This window comes from Macaca fascicularis, chromosome 12 (genome assembly GCF_037993035.2).
Source record: "Macaca fascicularis isolate 582-1 chromosome 12, T2T-MFA8v1.1".
Lineage (NCBI taxonomy): Eukaryota > Metazoa > Chordata > Mammalia > Primates > Cercopithecidae > Macaca > Macaca fascicularis.
In genome coordinates, this window is record NC_088386.1 from 4,484,164 (window position 1) to 4,499,383 (window position 15,220).

The 15,220-nt window shown below is 62.4% G+C and overlaps 1 protein-coding gene across 50 annotated transcripts in view; it reads left to right on the plus strand.

The window, feature by feature from the left end:
- BIN1 (bridging integrator 1) overlaps positions 1 to 13,022 on the plus strand; it is a 60,045-nt gene extending 47,023 nt beyond the window's left edge. For 11 of the 50 annotated variants that reach the window (XM_045366893.2, XM_045366895.2, XM_045366897.2 and 8 more), the window contains 9 exons: positions 954 to 1,098; positions 2,516 to 2,644; positions 6,984 to 7,091; positions 7,540 to 7,563; positions 8,625 to 8,732; positions 9,799 to 9,888; positions 10,127 to 10,237; positions 10,516 to 10,617; positions 12,416 to 13,022. In XM_045366893.2, the coding sequence (XP_045222828.1) occupies positions 954 to 1,098; positions 2,516 to 2,644; positions 6,984 to 7,091; positions 7,540 to 7,563; positions 8,625 to 8,732; positions 9,799 to 9,888; positions 10,127 to 10,237; positions 10,516 to 10,617; positions 12,416 to 12,523 (925 nt within the window). In that variant the 3' untranslated portion in view covers positions 12,524 to 13,022. The remainder of the gene's footprint in view (positions 1 to 953; positions 1,099 to 2,515; positions 2,645 to 6,983; positions 7,092 to 7,539; positions 7,564 to 8,624; positions 8,733 to 9,798; positions 9,889 to 10,126; positions 10,238 to 10,515; positions 10,618 to 12,415) is intronic. The other 39 variants (XM_045366914.2, XM_045366917.2, XM_045366918.2 and 36 more) reach the window with 8 other exon arrangements.
- Positions 13,023 to 15,220: the final 2,198 nt, after the last annotated feature.

Sequence of the window (15,220 nt, forward strand, 5' to 3'; positions counted from 1 at the left end):
TAGATCTGCACTGTCCAGCACAGATGCCAGTTACCCCATGGGGCTATCGAGCACTTGAAACTGGCCAGTGTGACTGGGCAGCGGAATTTTTCATTTAAATTACACGTAAATTTCACTGATTTGAGTTTGCATTGCCAAACTCAGGTTTGGTGGCTAGTGGCAATCATATTGGGCAGCGCCTTTCTAGGCCTCTCTATGCAGGTTCTGGTAGAGAATTTTCTCCCTGCACCCTTGACCCTGTGCGGGGTGCACAGCATCACACCACCTCCCCCTTGCGTTCTGGCACTGAATGCCATGGCTCAGGACCTGTCCCCTCCATCGCCAGCTGCCCACTCCTCTGTGATGAGGACGCCTCTCTTAGTTTGTCCAGGCCCCGCTTTTGGCCTCCAATGGCCTAGAGGACAGGAGAGCCAAGGTCTGGAGACATGTACCAGGGTTCTGTGATGGACAGGCAGGGAGGGCAGCGAGGAGGCCTGGGGGCAGCAGGCTGGGGAGCGGCCCCCAGAACAGAGGGGCTGCTGCCTGTGGTGTGGGAGACTCACTGTGCCTCTAGGATGTCTGGCTTCCTCCTGCTGTGGATCTTGGGCTGTCAGCATGGGCCCTGGTGGACCCCATGGAGCCTGTGGTGGTGTTGGTCTGGCCTCTGCGACAGATGGTTCCAAGGTGCCTGCCAGCACTCCTGGGGACCGTAGACCTCCAGCCTGGAGTCCTGCCTTGGGCTGTTCCTGTCTCTGAGGCAGGCTCCCCACTTCCAGCCCCCCAAGCCCAGGTCCCTTGGCTCCCCCCACCCTCCCGCTCTCTCTCTCTCTCTCTCTCACACACACACACACACACACGGCCTCACACCTCCATATGCACACACCTCTTCACACAGATGTCAACACATTTGCCCCTCTGTCTCCTGTGCCTCAGTCCCCCAACACTGGGCTCCCTTTCTTGTCCTGCCCCCACAGTGACAACGCGCCTGCAAAAGGGAACAAGAGCCCTTCACCTCCAGATGGCTCCCCTGCCGCCACCCCCGAGATCAGAGTCAACCACGAGCCAGAGCCAGCCGGCGGGGCCACGCCCGGAGCCACCCTCCCCAAGTCCCCATCTCAGGTAGGAGTGATGTCTCGGTGGCAGATCCACTGCCCTCCCTCATTCTCCTCTGGCTTTGCTGTTGTCCCCCATCCTCCCACTCCTCTGTTCTCTTTCTGGCCTGGGCAGCTATGGACCCGATGCTTTGCCCAGTGGGGGTTGGGCCTGGACTTGGGTCTCCTTCCCCTCATCCAGCCTGGCGTGCTTCCGGGAGGCATCTGTGACTGCTCGCCCCTCCCCAGGGCCCACCCCTACTGCAGCGCCCTCCCCTTCCCTCTCCCTGGTCTTTTGGCTGCTTGACTCTTTCTCCATCTTCTTTTCCTCCCTAGCAGAGGCTCTGGGCGCTCAGCCCACAGAGCATCCAGATCTCCGGAGCGGGCTGCTTGTCCCTCTTCCTGGCCTCTCTGTCTTAAAGGGGCCCGAGGGAGGAGCCCAGCCAGGTGGCCACGCAGGGCCTTTAAAGGGACAGAGAGAGGAAGGGCTCAGTGGAGAGTGTGGGGTGGCTAAGGGGGCAGGTCCTGGGCTTCTGGACTGTCCCCGTCTCCACCCCACCTGTCCCCAGCGGGCTCTCCAGGTGTCTGCAGGGCCCTAGGCGCTGGCCGACCAGGTGGCGGTGTTCTCATAGCCGGGCCTCCTGCAGCTCCCAGTTTTCTGCCGCCACCCTGCCCTGCTGCTGACTAGGATAGCAGGGCTAAGGACGTGGTGGGAGCCTGCACCGAACAGCACTTCCCCTGACCTGGACGTGGTGCCAGTGCCTTCTGGGTTTTCATTCACTGGGTCCCCACAAACCCCCTGTGAAGCAGACGCTGTCATCACCCGACACATGAGGAAGCCCAGCCTCGTGGGTGCGTGACCTGCCTGAGGTCCCCCACCTGGCGGGCAGGGGTGTGGCCTCTGCCCCATCCTGGTGCCATGCTGGCTTCCTCTGGGACACACTCGTCTGAGCTGGGCTCCCTGTGGGCAGCCCTATGCCCTGGGAGGTGGGGGGAGGTGGAGAGAGGTGCCTGCGGGAAGGGCAAGGTGGGCAGAGCGAGCCTGGGGCCTGGCTGTCTCTCAGCGATTGTTTCCTTCTCCAGTCTTCTCGCCAGGCGGGTGGAAGCCAGACCCTCCCACAGTTGGCCAGCGGGCAGCCCGGGGCCTCTCTCCCTTTTCTTCGCTCTCCCTCTCTCCTCTCCCCTCACCTCTCTCTTATCTCTCCACACAGCGTTTCTGGACCTCCTGCCTCTGTGTCCCTCTCGGGGGTGGCCTGCGGTCTTGATGTCTGTGTCCTGGGGCTGGGAGGGCAGCGAATCTTCATTTGCTGCGCCCTGCTCAGTGGCCTGGGTGGGGCTGTGGCCTGGGGTGTGACTAACCGTGTCTTCGTCTCTGTCTGTCTCCCCCAAACCCCGTGCTCTGCTGTGCCTTCCCGCGCGGCCCCTCACCCGCCGCCGACCCACAGCTCCGGAAAGGCCCACCAGTCCCTCCGCCTCCCAAACACACCCCGTCCAAGGAGGTCAAGCAGGAGCAGATCCTCAGCCTGTTTGAGGACACGTTTGTCCCTGAGATCAGCGTGACCACCCCCTCCCAGGTCAGCCGCGGCCGCCGCGGCCCAGCTCTCCTCTCTTCCTGCCCTCTCAGGGCGTGCATGGCCTTCATCCTCTATGCTTCTGTCTCAAGAGCCAAGAATCTGGCCAGAGAGACTGTCAGTTTCCCTCTCTCACCCTTCCTTCCCTCTGTCCATCATCCTCCATCATCATCACCCATCTCTGAGCATGTACTAAGGCTGGATTCAGGGCCCCAGCGGGGAAAGGTGCCCATCCCTCCCGGCACAGCAGTCACGTCAGCAGTGCCCTTGCGGTGCAGTGGGTACTTGGCAGAGGGGATCGGGGAGTGTGGAGGACCTGTGGTGTCAGGGAAGGCTTCCAGGGGCAGGGAGAGTTGGAAGGCCCTGGAATGGCTGAAGCACCTGGACTTCAGCTCCCACAGCTGCTGTCAGTCACTTGAGGGCGGGGGCAGCGGCCAGGCTTCAGAGCACAGCTGCTGCGTGCACACTCCCTGAGAGGTGTGGAATGCCCAGATGCAGCAGGGAGCCACCCAGGGTGACTTGGGTCTCTCCCAATGGACCCTCGGCTCAGCTGTGCAGGTGCCTCTGGGGAGCCCGGCCCACTGCCCCAGGTCTCACGTCCTTCCTGGTGGGGGCCTGGCGGGAGTGTCTTGCTGGAAGCGCCACTCGCCAGTGCTGGAGTGGGCTGATGTGTTGTCAGATTTGCCCAGGGGTGGCCGGCCTTCCCTGCACTCCCCCAGAGCTGACTGCCTCCTCAAGGCCAGCCATCCAGGCCTCGGCCTCCCTCCTGTGGGTGAGCCAGGGCCCTTCCCACATGGGGAGCCTCGCCTGTAGGGGAGGCTGTCCAGTCCAGGCTGTGGTGGCCTCCAGCAAACCCCTTCACACAGCTCAGATGCCTAGTGGGGATAGGTTGGAGGGTGTGAGTGTGGGGAGTGGCTGCTGGGAACTGCGAACAGTGGTCGCTGCTAGGAAGGGTTGGGGATGGTGGGCCTCAAGCCCCTATGCAAAGACTAGGGCTAGAACTAAGGAGCTTTAGATCCAAGGCTGCAGGTGTCTGGGTGCAGGTGTCTGGCTGCAGGTGTCTGGGTGCAGGTGTCTGGCTGCAGGTGTCTGGGTGCAGGTGTCTGGCTGCAGGTGTCTGGGTGCAGGTGTCTGGGTGCAGGTGTCTGGGTGCAGGTGTCTGGCTGCAGGTGTCTGGGTGCAGGTGTCTGGGTGCAGGTGTCTGGCTGCAGGTGTCTGGCTGCAGGTGTCTGGGTGCAGGTGTCTGGGTGCAGGTGTCTGGGTGCAGGTGTCTGGCTGCAGGTGTCTGGGTGCAGGTGTCTGGGTGCAGGTGTCTGGGTGCAGGTGTCTGGGTGCAGGTGTCTGGCTGCAGGTGTCTGGGTGCAGGTGTCTGGCTGCAGGTGTCTGGCTGCAGGTGTCTGGGTGCAGGTGTCTGGCTGCAGGTGTCTGGGTGCAGGTGTCTGGCTGCAGGTGTCTGGGTGCAGGTGTCTGGCTGCAGGTGTCTGGGTGCAGGTGTCTGGCTGCAGGTGTCTGGGTGCAGGTGTCTGGCTGCAGGTGTCTGGGTGCAGGTGTCTGGCTGCAGGTGTCTGGGTGCAGGTGTCTGGGTGCAGGTGTCTGGCTGCAGGTGTCTGGGTGCAGGTGTCTGGCTGCAGGTGTCTGGGTGCAGGTGTCTGGGTGCAGGTGTCTGGGTGCAGGTGTCTGGCTGCAGGTGTCTGGGTGCAGGTGTCTGGCTGCAGGTGTCTGGGTGCAGGTGTCTGGGTGCAGGTGTCTGGGTGCAGGTGTCTGGCTGCAGGTGTCTGGGTGCAGGTGTCTGGGTGCAGGTGTCTGGGTGCAGGTGTCTGGCTGCAGGTGTCTGGGTGCAGGTGTCTGGCTGCAGGTGTCTGGGTGCAGGTGTCTGGGTGCAGGTGTCTGGCTGCAGGTGTCTGGCTGCAGGTGTCTGGGTGCAGGTGTCTGGGTGCAGGTGTCTGGGTGCAGGTGTCTGGGTGCAGGTGTCTGGCTGCAGGTGTCTGGGTGAGTGACGCAGGTGTCAGGGACCTGGCAGGCTTGGGAGCCCCTCTCTGTGGGATGGTGGCAGAGGGCGATGTAGGAAGAGCAGTGTGGGGTCAGGGCTGAGGACCTCCCTGGCTCGAGCGTGCCTCCGCCCTGGGGATGCCCAGTGTGTGTGCAGGTGAGGGAGATGGGATGGCATGGACACTGGCAAATACTGAGCGGGGAATGGTGCCAGCCACTTCCTATATCCCATTATGCCCCCATTATGCATCATGCCCCCATTTAACAGGTGAGGCAAGGAACCTAGGGCCTGTGCCGCAGGCCCACGCCAGAACAAGGTGTGCCAGGCCAGGAGGTGGCCCAGAGACCACCCGTACCCAGGTTCTGAGTGCGCCTGTCCCTCTATACCATACCTGCCTCCCTGGCCACCGTGTGTGCCATCTCCAGGCAACTGGTTTTCCTGGTCTGGGGTGGGGGAGCCATGACCTTTGGGTGGGGCATGGGGCAGCGGTGGGCGTGCCCTTGTCCATGACGCTGGTGCCCACGGGCTTCCCAGCTGTGGGGTGGTGAATAGCCTATGTCCTTGCATGGAGGGACAGTCCCGGGCCTGCATGGCGAGGTGCCACCTGCCAGGGCAGGACAGCGAAGGGATGGTGAGCTCTCTGGCGGGTGACCCTCCCCTCGGCACACGACGGGTATGGCTGCCTGGGTTGGCTGACTTCTCTGAGATAGGAGGGAAGGGTGTTGCTGGGGCAGGGTGGGGGCCACTGGGGAGAGACGCTGGCCGCCCACTGGTTGGAGGCACCTAGGAGCTGTGCACAGGCGTCCTCACGGCTCTTTCTTCAGAGACGGCCGGTTATGGGGCAGAGCAGTGACCTCCCCACCCTGGCTTCCCCAGACAGGGCTGGACCTAAAGGGCAGTCAGCTGATGGGATGGGCCCAGGGCAGGGCTTGGGGCCTGGGGCCCCTGGTTCTAGGAAGTGAGTCCATTTGGCCTGGGCTCTCTGACACCTCGTTGGCCATGTGGACTGCTCCACGCCTCGTCCCCTGAGCTGCGGGACAGCTGGGTGTTCTTAGGACTGAGGGCCTCGGGTCTCTCCCAACGGGCCCTCAGCTCAGCTGTGGAGGTGCCTCTGCGGAGCCCGACCCACAGCCCCAGGTCTCACGTCCTTCATGGTGGAGGCTGCGTGGAAGGGCGCCCCGTCCGTGCCCAGTGCCTGTGAAGAGTGTGTGGAGCCGGGAAGCTGCTGGCCTGGGCTGTGGGGCTGGGGCTTTTCCAGCACTGCCTGAGGGCCCGGGAGGGGAGCACCCCAGTCACATCCCTCTCCTTTTAAACCTGGGCAAAGTTATCCCTGGCCCCCAAAGGGAAGCCCCAGGTACAAGATGGAGGCCGGAGCCGAGCCACTCCCCGCTCCTCAGAAGGCAGCTTGTGCCCTGGGCATGGGCGTGGGCGTGGGCGCTGCCCAGGGCTCACTGGAGTCATTGCTCCTGCCCGTGCCGGGGGCTCTAAGGAAGCCCCTTCCTCCCATGCTAGTCTGGCCCAGCTTATGGGAAGGCTTGTCACAGTGTGGCCAGGGCCACCGTGTCCCATCCCTGGGGCCATGCCTGTCACATGCCTATTCCTGGGCTCACTGGAAGGGGATCTTGGGGGGTGGCTGCTGGGGAGGGGTCAAGGGCCTGCAGTTTTAACCCAGGTGCCCCAGGTGGTTGTGAAGCCCCTGCATGTTGAAGACCCCCACTTTGAAGCTTGGCCTCTTGGGCTTTGTGGGCTGGGTCCACCCTTTCCTCCGTCCCTGGAGCTGGCCGGTGGTGGTGTTGCCAGAGAGTGACCGGCCTGTCTGGGGTTGAGGAAAAGCCAGTGGGAAGTCTCTGCCTTTGGAACTTTCCCAGTCGGGAGCACTGAGGGTGGCTGTGGCCTGGTGCCGCTCTTGCCACTGGGGAGTAGCAGAATCAGCTACTCTTGGGCGGGGAGTGGAGCGGAGGTGCAGGCACGGGGCGGGCGGGGGGTGGGGGGCACCAGCCTGTGGATGGAGGCGGGAGAGAGCTGGGGCTTGGCACTGGCCCTGTGGGGTGGTGGCCACGGGTAGGCCTATGACTGGGAGTTTGAGGCAGGCACTGGGGTCCTCCTGGTATGGGCGGGAGCCTGTGCAGGGGCGCGTGGCTTTGGGCAGTGTTCCTGGGTGTGAGGTGGATGGGCTGGTGCCTGGGCTGTGTGCCAGCGTGTGTGCATGTATGTGCGCTTGTTCTGTGCATGTGTGTCGCGTGTGTGTGTGTGTGTCTGTGTCTATGCGTGTGCCTGCGCCTGCAGTGTCTGCCTGGGGTGAGGGCTCCCAGCTTAACACTAACTGCTTCCTCCTCTGCTGCTGCTGCCAAGTTTGAGGCCCCGGGGCCTTTCTCGGAGCAGGCCAGTCTGCTGGACCTGGACTTTGACCCCCTCCCGCCCGTGACGAGCCCTGTGAAGGCACCCACGCCCTCCGGTCAGGTTGGTTGTGCCCACCATTGCCCAAGGGCCCACCAGCCTCCAGGTGCCCAACCCTGGGCTCATGTTGCCCATTGGCCATGTGACCCCATCTAGGCCTGGGTCACTGCCCTTCCCCTGGCACCCCAGACTTCGGCCCTCATCACCTGCTGGTCGTAGGGCGGGGAGCAGCCCCTTATCAGCTGGGAGAACTCTCAGTAGGAGGTCACTGAGCACCACCCGGCATCTCTGTGCTCATCTTGCATCCTGGCCTGGGGTCTTGAAGCTCCCTGGGAGGTGTCAGGAGCTCAGTCACCTGCAAACCTTGGAGTCTAGCTGACTCTGAGCCACTCCTGCGCCTGCTGGGCTGGAGGGCCTGGGGCGAGCGGGGGTAGGTTCCCCGGGGACTGCTTACCACCCTGTCTCTAACCTCTGTGCTAACTGTCCTTCTCGCCCTCACTGCTGCGCTCAGTCAATTCCGTGGGATCTCTGGGAGGTAAGCTGTGTATCTGCTCTGTGTCCAGCCCCTGTGGGAGCCACTCTTCGTATGCGTCCGGGCCCACATGCCTTGGCCTCCTCCTTGCCTGTTCACAGGTGCACGCACCCCACACACACCCCACACGCAGCACACACAGGCATGTGCTCAAGCACAGGGAGCTGGTGAGGCCGTCCATCACCAGCCATTCTGCTGCTGCTCCCTCTGGCAGGCCCTTGGAAAAGGGGATCCTCAGTTTAGTTTGAGACAGGGGTCCCCTGAAATCTGGTGTCGTTTTCACAGCCTGTGAGTGTCTGCCTCCGGACAGAAGCGGGCCGGTGACCCAGGATGGACGAGCGTCCACAGGGTGTGGGGCAGGAGGGCCTCGGGTGGAAGAGTCTTGCCCTCTGAGCTGTTTGGCAGTGGGGAGCTATTTGGGAGGAGGGGGAGAGGGGAGGAATGGATGGTTTGAGAGCGTCAGGGAAGACAGGGTATGGCTGGGTGCCTTCTGAGAGCAGGGCCTGCAGGCAGGTGCAAGGCGAGCTCACACAGGACCCGTGTCGCTGTCACCTGATAGCTCAGGACACAGAGGCTCAGGGAGGGCTCGGTACTTGCCCAAGAACTGGTCATGGTAGAGCCAGAATTCCAACAGGGTCTCCTGGGCTGTGTCCCTGAGACTCCCTGATAAAAGCAGAGACGCTGGGAGGGGCAGGTGGGTGTGCAGGTGCTCTTGGGGCACCCGCTGGCAGCCCAGGCTCCTGGGAGCTCTGGAGGCTCCATGGCAGGATCTCCCTGTGGAGGAAGCCAGAAAAAGCCGGCCTGGTGTGGGCTGTAGGACCATTTTGACAAGTGGGTTTTGGTAGGTGCTGAGCTTGGGCAGCAGACACACTGCCTGTCCCTTTGGCAGTGACAGGAGAGAGGACGTGGGAGGCGGGTGGCCGGCCGGGCTCTGCTGGTACCCACCCTGCCCCACCAACCCCAGCCGCTGGTGACATCTTCTCTTGTCTTGTGATCCTGCCCATTGTCCTTCCATCCCGGCCTCCCCACCCCCTCCCTGTTCTCTCCTCGTGGCCTGTTACCAGCCCACAGAGAGTCCAGCCGGCAGCCTGCCTTCCGGGGAGCCCAGCGCTGCCGAGGGCACCTTTGCTGTGTCCTGGCCCAGCCAGACGGCCGAGCCGGGGCCTGCCCAAGTAAGTGCCCACCTCCAGCCCCTGTCTGGCTTGTCCCCAGTCTCTGGGGCTGCAGCATGGAAGGAGAGCCCCGAGGAAGGGTTGCAGGAGGGACCAGGCCACCATGGATGTGAGTGTGAGGACAGTGTCCTGAGCTAGGCTGCCCCAGCATGGGCTTGTCACCAAGGCTGCCAGGGGTGAGTGAGCACGGCTGGGCACATCAGCCCCTCCTGCTCGCCCACCCCAGCCCAGCCTCCCAGCACAGCCTCCCAGTGCGGCCTCCCAGCTCAGGCCTCCCAGACCAGCCTCCCAGCGCAGCCTCCCAGCTCAGGCCTCCCAGAGTAGGAGGAGGAGCGTTTAGAGCACCTACTGGTTTATGCCAGGCACTTTCCAGAATCTTCTCGTTTAATCTCCATCGTCACCTTGCCAACCAGACACTTCCTCCTTTGACAGATGAGGAGATGGGGGACTAGAAGGGTTGAGTCACTTGGTTCCAGCACTCAGAAGTGGCCAAGTCTGAGTGTTGGCCCAGGTCAGCCCAGCTCTGGGGCCCCTGCAGGGCCTGCCATGGTGCCTGTGCTGTGCCACACCCTTCTTGGGTTTGGGCTGCACACAGGCTGCACCGCACAGGCAGTGCTTGGTTGTGCTCAGGCTGGGACAGATGTGTGCTGCTGTCCCCTGCCATGGACCATCTATAGGTTCAGAAAGCTCCTGCCACCTGCCAGGCCAAGCAGGGTGGGCGGGCGGTGGCTGTGGTTGGGTGAGGTCTTGGTGCCGAGAGGGAAGGGCCTGTGAGGCGGGGTTGGGGGTGGCACTCCGGGGCTTGCACTGGGCTTCTTCACAGCATGCCACTCACATCCCTGGGCCTGCCAGCACCTACTCTTCAGCTGCTTCCCGGGCCCAGGGCCTGACCTGTCCAGCAGGGGCTCCCTGGATTCTTCGAGACACTGGGCGGCTCTAGACCCTGCTGCCAGCCCGGCGATGCCCCCAGCCCTCTCACTTGGGTGCTGCCCTCCTGTGGCCTGTTTCCTGTGTCCTGATTGTGTCCTGTCGTGTGTCTGACCCCAAGCCGGCATTTATGTTGCAGCCAGCAGAGGCCTCGGAGGTGGCGGGTGGGACCCAACCTGCGGCTGGAGCCCAGGAGCCAGGGGAGACGGCGGCAAGTGAAGCAGCCTCCGTAAGACAGCAGGGACGAATCCCTGCCTTTTCCTCCCTGCCGCCCGCCTGCCTGCCCGGGGCTCCCCTGTGGCCCCTGCTGGTGCTGGTCCAGGCCTGGCTCCTGTTGAGGAAGCTGGAGGCGGGCTGGTCTGGCACCAGGCACAGACACCTTTCTCCCCTCCCCGCCCCTCTTCTCGGTGGCCCTGGCTGTCCCTGGACCACCTCCCTGCCCAGCTGACCCGAACCTCTGCCACCAGAGCTCTCTTCCTGCTGTCGTGGTGGAGACCTTCCCAGCAACTGTGAATGGCACCGTGGAGGGCGGCAGTGGGGCCGGGCGCCTGGACCTGCCCCCGGGTTTCATGTTCAAGGTGAGCCCAGAGCCTCCGACTACTGCAGTCTCTCAGTGCCCTGTGGGCAGATGAAGACCCTGAGCCTCAGGAGGCTCTGTGGTTTGCCCAAAGTCGTGCGGGCGCTACTAGGTCACTCCCAGCTGGCGAGGTGGCATCTGAGCCCCATCCCGGCCTGCTGCTTTTGAGCACTCCTGGTCTCCAGATCGCCACCCGCACCTCCCATACGCGAGGCCCTTGCTCTGTGCAGGGCTGGAGGTGGGACGGAAGGTCTGACTCGACGTCCGCATCCTCTGCAGGTACAGGCCCAGCACGACTACACGGCCACCGACACAGACGAGCTGCAGCTCAAGGCTGGCGACGTGGTGCTGGTGATCCCCTTCCAAAACCCTGAGGAGCAGGTGAGGGCTGGGCGGGGCCGCCAGAGCTCAGGGGCACCGCAGGCAACCTGGCTTCGGCTGGCACCGCCGCGGCAGGGACAGGCCAGCAGGGGGCAGCAGAGGCTCGCGAGCACCAGGCCTCCTGCGCCGACTGCTCCTCCCCGCCCTCCACGTCTGGCCTTTTCCTCTCTTCTCCCTTTCCTCCGCCCCTCTCCTGTTAGGCCTCTCTCTCCCTGTCACCATACCCCCTTCTTCCTGTAGCCTCTGCTTTCTTCTCCCCACGTCCCGCTTTGCTCAGGCGCTCTCAGCTCTGCCTCTGTCTCTCGCCTTCTCTCCTGGCGGCGTGCCTGAGGCCTGCCTTCCTCCAGAGGCAGGATGCTTGACTCCTCCTGCCCCGCCCACAAGGTGCCCACCCCGCGGTGGCTGGAGCACTGGTTGGGCTCATGAAGCCCCGTATGCCGCCCCTCGAGGCGGGCCTGCCCTGTCCACGCAGGGCCATGGGTCTCCCAGCTGTGTCCCCAGCTGAGGCTCACCCGAGATGCCTTCCAGACCCTTCTCCTCCTGCCGTGGCTTCGTGTTAATCTCCTGGAAGTGAGGGCTCCTGCTGAGCCTGGGCGGGTGCTAAGTGTGTCCCTTCTGGGTCTGGAACCCTCCTGGATCTGGGTCAGTTGCCCCACCCAGGGGGCCGTGGACTCTTGGCAGGAGCCTCCCTGCTGTGTAGCGCCAGCTTTGCTTATGGCGGGGGGGGGGTTGGTGGTGCATGTGGGCATCCGGCTCCCTCCATGGCTCAGCCCCTGAGCACCTCGGGCTGTGCACAGAGGGCCGGGCCGGCCTCTTCCTGCTTCCAGAGAACATGTTTAGCCGTCAGTGCATCTGTAGGAATGGGTTATCAGAGCGGCTGAGGGTGACAGTGGGTCTGGCTGGGTCTTGGATGAGGTCGACCCTACTGGGAGTCCTGGGCTGGGATGCAGGGGTACCGGGTACTTACTGAGGTCTGGGGCAGGAGGCCCGAGGGCTGAGGACCTCCTGGGCCTGGCACTGATTCGGCTCTTTCTCCTACGCCCCCAGATCTTCACGGACCTCCCAGTGGGCCAGCCCTGGCTGGGTAGGATTTCAAGCCAACTCCTACCCAGAGCCCACAGTGGGAGTTGCCCTGGGGTGCTGGAAGGGGCTCAGATAGGGCTCGAGTAAGGTCTGTGACGAGGTTGACAATGGCAGAGGGAAATAACAAAGACCCAGGTAGGCCCCAGGCACAGCCCAGCTGCAGGGACAGCCTCGGACCAGCCACTGTCAGGTGTGGATGGCCACGCAGCTCCCCGTCACCCGCCTGGGGCCTGGAGAAGCCCTGCGGGGGTCAGGATTGAAGCAAAGGGCAAGTCGAAATTGGAGGGACTGGTGGGGTGGCCCTGAGTCCCTCTAGAACTTGTAACTTGTCACTCCCAAAACACTCTGGGGTGGTTTGAGAAGCCTGGAAGCTTGGAAGGGCTGATGTGCTCTGCGTGCACCCAGGGGTGGGGAGCCTCTTGACCGGTATTGAAGGAGTTGTTTAGACAGTCAGACCAGAGAGCAGTGGGACTCACCAAAACCAGCCACCGGCAGACGACAGGCCAGCTCCTGTGGTGCCTGTGGGCAGGAGCCTCAGCCAGCAGCATCGGGGAGGGCTGCCTGGGGGAGGTGTTCTCAAGGTGGGCTTGGCAGGCTAAGGGGCCAAGAACAGCAGGAGGAGGGGCCGTCTTCCCAGTAGGTTGGAGTGGGATGCGTGCCCTGTGGGTTGGAGCCCCTTGCTCATGCCTGTGCGACCCGGTGCTCTGCCCCTCAGGATGAAGGCTGGCTCATGGGCGTGAAGGAGAGCGACTGGAACCAGCACAAGGAGCTGGAGAAGTGCCGCGGGGTCTTCCCCGAGAACTTCACCGAGAGGGTCCCGTGACGGCGGGGCCCAGGCAGCCTCTGGGCGTGTGAAGAACACCTCCTCCCGAAAAATGTGTGGTTCTTTTTTTCTGTTTTGTTTTTGTTTTTAATCTTTTGAAGAGCAAAGGGAAATCAAGAGGAGACCCCCAGGCAGAGGGGCGTTCTCCCAAAGATTAGGTCGTTTTCCAAAGAGCCGCGTCCCGGCAAGTCCGGCGGAATTCACCAGTGTTCCTGAAGCTGCTGTGTCCCCTAGTTCAGTTCCTGGCGCCCCTGCCCGTGCCCGCATGTGTGCCTGGCCGCAGGGCGGGGCTGGGGGCTGCCGAGCCACCATGCTTGCCTGAAGCTTTGGCCGTGCCACCCGGGCAAGGGTCCTCTTTTCCTGGCAGCTGCTGTGGGTGGGGCCCAGACACCAGCGTAGCCTGGCCCTGCCCCGCAGATGGTCTGTGTGCTGTTTGAAAATAAATCTTAGTGTTCAAAACAAAATGAAACCAAAAAAACCGATAAAAACACTCAGAAAACGCTTGTGTATTTGTTCTCCCTCTTCTTGTCCGTGAGTGTGGATGGAGCCATATTATCTGTGGCTTTCTTACCAAAATGGTCTGCTCCCCAAGGCCCGCTGCTCTGGGCTGGTGCACCCCAGGGCTTCAGCCCCTGGCCCCTGGGATTTTTAGGAGTGGTCAGCTGGAGGTCAGGGACTGCGGGCTTGGGTGAGGGGCTTTGGTGAGCCATCTGTGCCCGAGAAGTCCGTTGAATGCTGTCCTAAGTGACCTTTTTTATTTTATTGTTTTGGGACAGAGTTTTGCTCTTGTCACCCAGGCTGGAGTGCAATGGTGAGACCGCGGCTCACTGCAACCTTTCGCTCTTGGGTTCAAGCAATTCTCCTGCCTCAGCCTCCTGAGTAGCTGGGATTATAGGTGTGAGCCACCACACTGGGCTAATTTTGTATTTTTAGTAGAGATGGGGTTTCACCATGTTGGCCAGGCTGGTCTCGAACTCCTGATCTCAGGTGATCCACCTGCCTCGGACTCCCAAAGTGCTGGGATTACAAGTGTGAGCCACCATGCCGGTGACCTTATTTCTAATAAACGCGTGAGAACCTGTGGGTCAGATACCAGGACTCCCTTTCACAGATGAGGAAGCTGAGGCCCACGGAGGTCCAGTTACCGGCAGGTGAGTGGTGGCACGGGGCTGTGGGTCTGAGCACTTGACCCCAGACCAAGGGCAATGCTTGTGTCTGGTGGGACCTGAAGGGCCTGGGTCGGGGGCAGGCATGCTGGCCTGGCTTGTGCCTCATCTCATGACCCCTGCCGACCCCGCCCTGGGCGCTTCAGTTCCATCGGCAGACTCCGACAGGTCTGAGCAGCCGCGACAAACAGCAGTGGAGCACCAGCTTCCCAGGAGCTGCGGGGGCTGTGCTCATGGGCCCAGGGAGCAGCCTGCACTCCCAGGTAGAAGGAGCTCATGGCTCCCTTTAGTACTAGTTACAGCCAGTGAGTGAGGTAACTGTCACAGTAGGAGCTTTATTCCAGGGTAAAGCCCCTGGGCTTTGCTTTAGGTGGCAGGATTGTCATTGCTGTGGCCCTGCCTGGTCCTGTGGGGGGCAGATAGTGTTGGCTTTGCCATCCGTGGCTTCCAGGAGCAGTGGAAGTCGCAGCAGCTGGGACAGAGTCCCTTTCTGGTTGCCCCTGCTTGGAGAGCTCCCACCTTTCCTGCCTGCCTTCACTCCCTCCTTCATCGCTTCTTCCCTGGCAGCCTCATTTCCCTGCCCAAGGTCCACGGCTCATTGTGGGTGGAGCCTCATTTCCCTGCCCAAGGTCCACGGCTCATTGTGGGTGGAGCCTCATTTCCCTGCCCAAGGTCCACAGCTCATTGTGGGTGGAGCCTCATTTCCCTGCCCAAGGTCCACGGCTCATTGTGGGTGGAGCCTCATTTCCCTGCCTAAGGTCCACGGCTCATTGTGGGTGGAGCCAGCTTGGAGCCCAGCCCACTTCTGAGCTTGGGTGCACATGCCCTGGGCTTTGTGAGGTGTGCAGCCACAGTGCCATCACGGGGAGTCGTTGCTTTTATTTCAACCTGAAAATTAAAAACCAAAACAAAATAAAAACAAACTTCATCTAAAACACATTCTCCGGGAGAAAGCATTTAGATCAGGTTTTATGACAATATAAGATTCCAAGAAGTGTCCCATGGCAGCTTTCGGCTTTACCCCCAGCCCTCGCCACTGGGGTAGGGAGCAGCCCTGCTCTGTACCACATGGTCAGTGCCTGCAGGGGGCTTCTTGCCAGAGGGAGCAGGGCCAGGATCGGGGATGGGGAGCCTGTGGCTCCAGAGGGAGGGAGGCCAGGTGTGAGGTTCCCACGCTGCTGGGGAGGGGCAGCGGCCCAAAGTCTGAACTGAGATGTGTGTCTGGGAGCCGGAGTGTCACTAGGTTCATGGCAGTGCAAGGGACATTCAGAGCCAGGCAGCATGAACGAACAGGCCAGCGAGCTGAAGGGCTGGGCAGAGCAGAAGGCCCAGGCCAGGATGGGATGGAGGAAATAGCAACAGGCGGAGTGAAGGTGAGCCATGGTGGAGGCCGGGAGAGGTGCGGGCTGCTCTCCGTGCCTGGCAGCTGGACATGTAATGTCCCGGAGGGCTTGGCATTCTGGCTTGATTTGGGCTGACAGGTGGCCACGGAGGCCCAGACCCTGGGCAGGGCTCCTGACTCAGAGCAGGC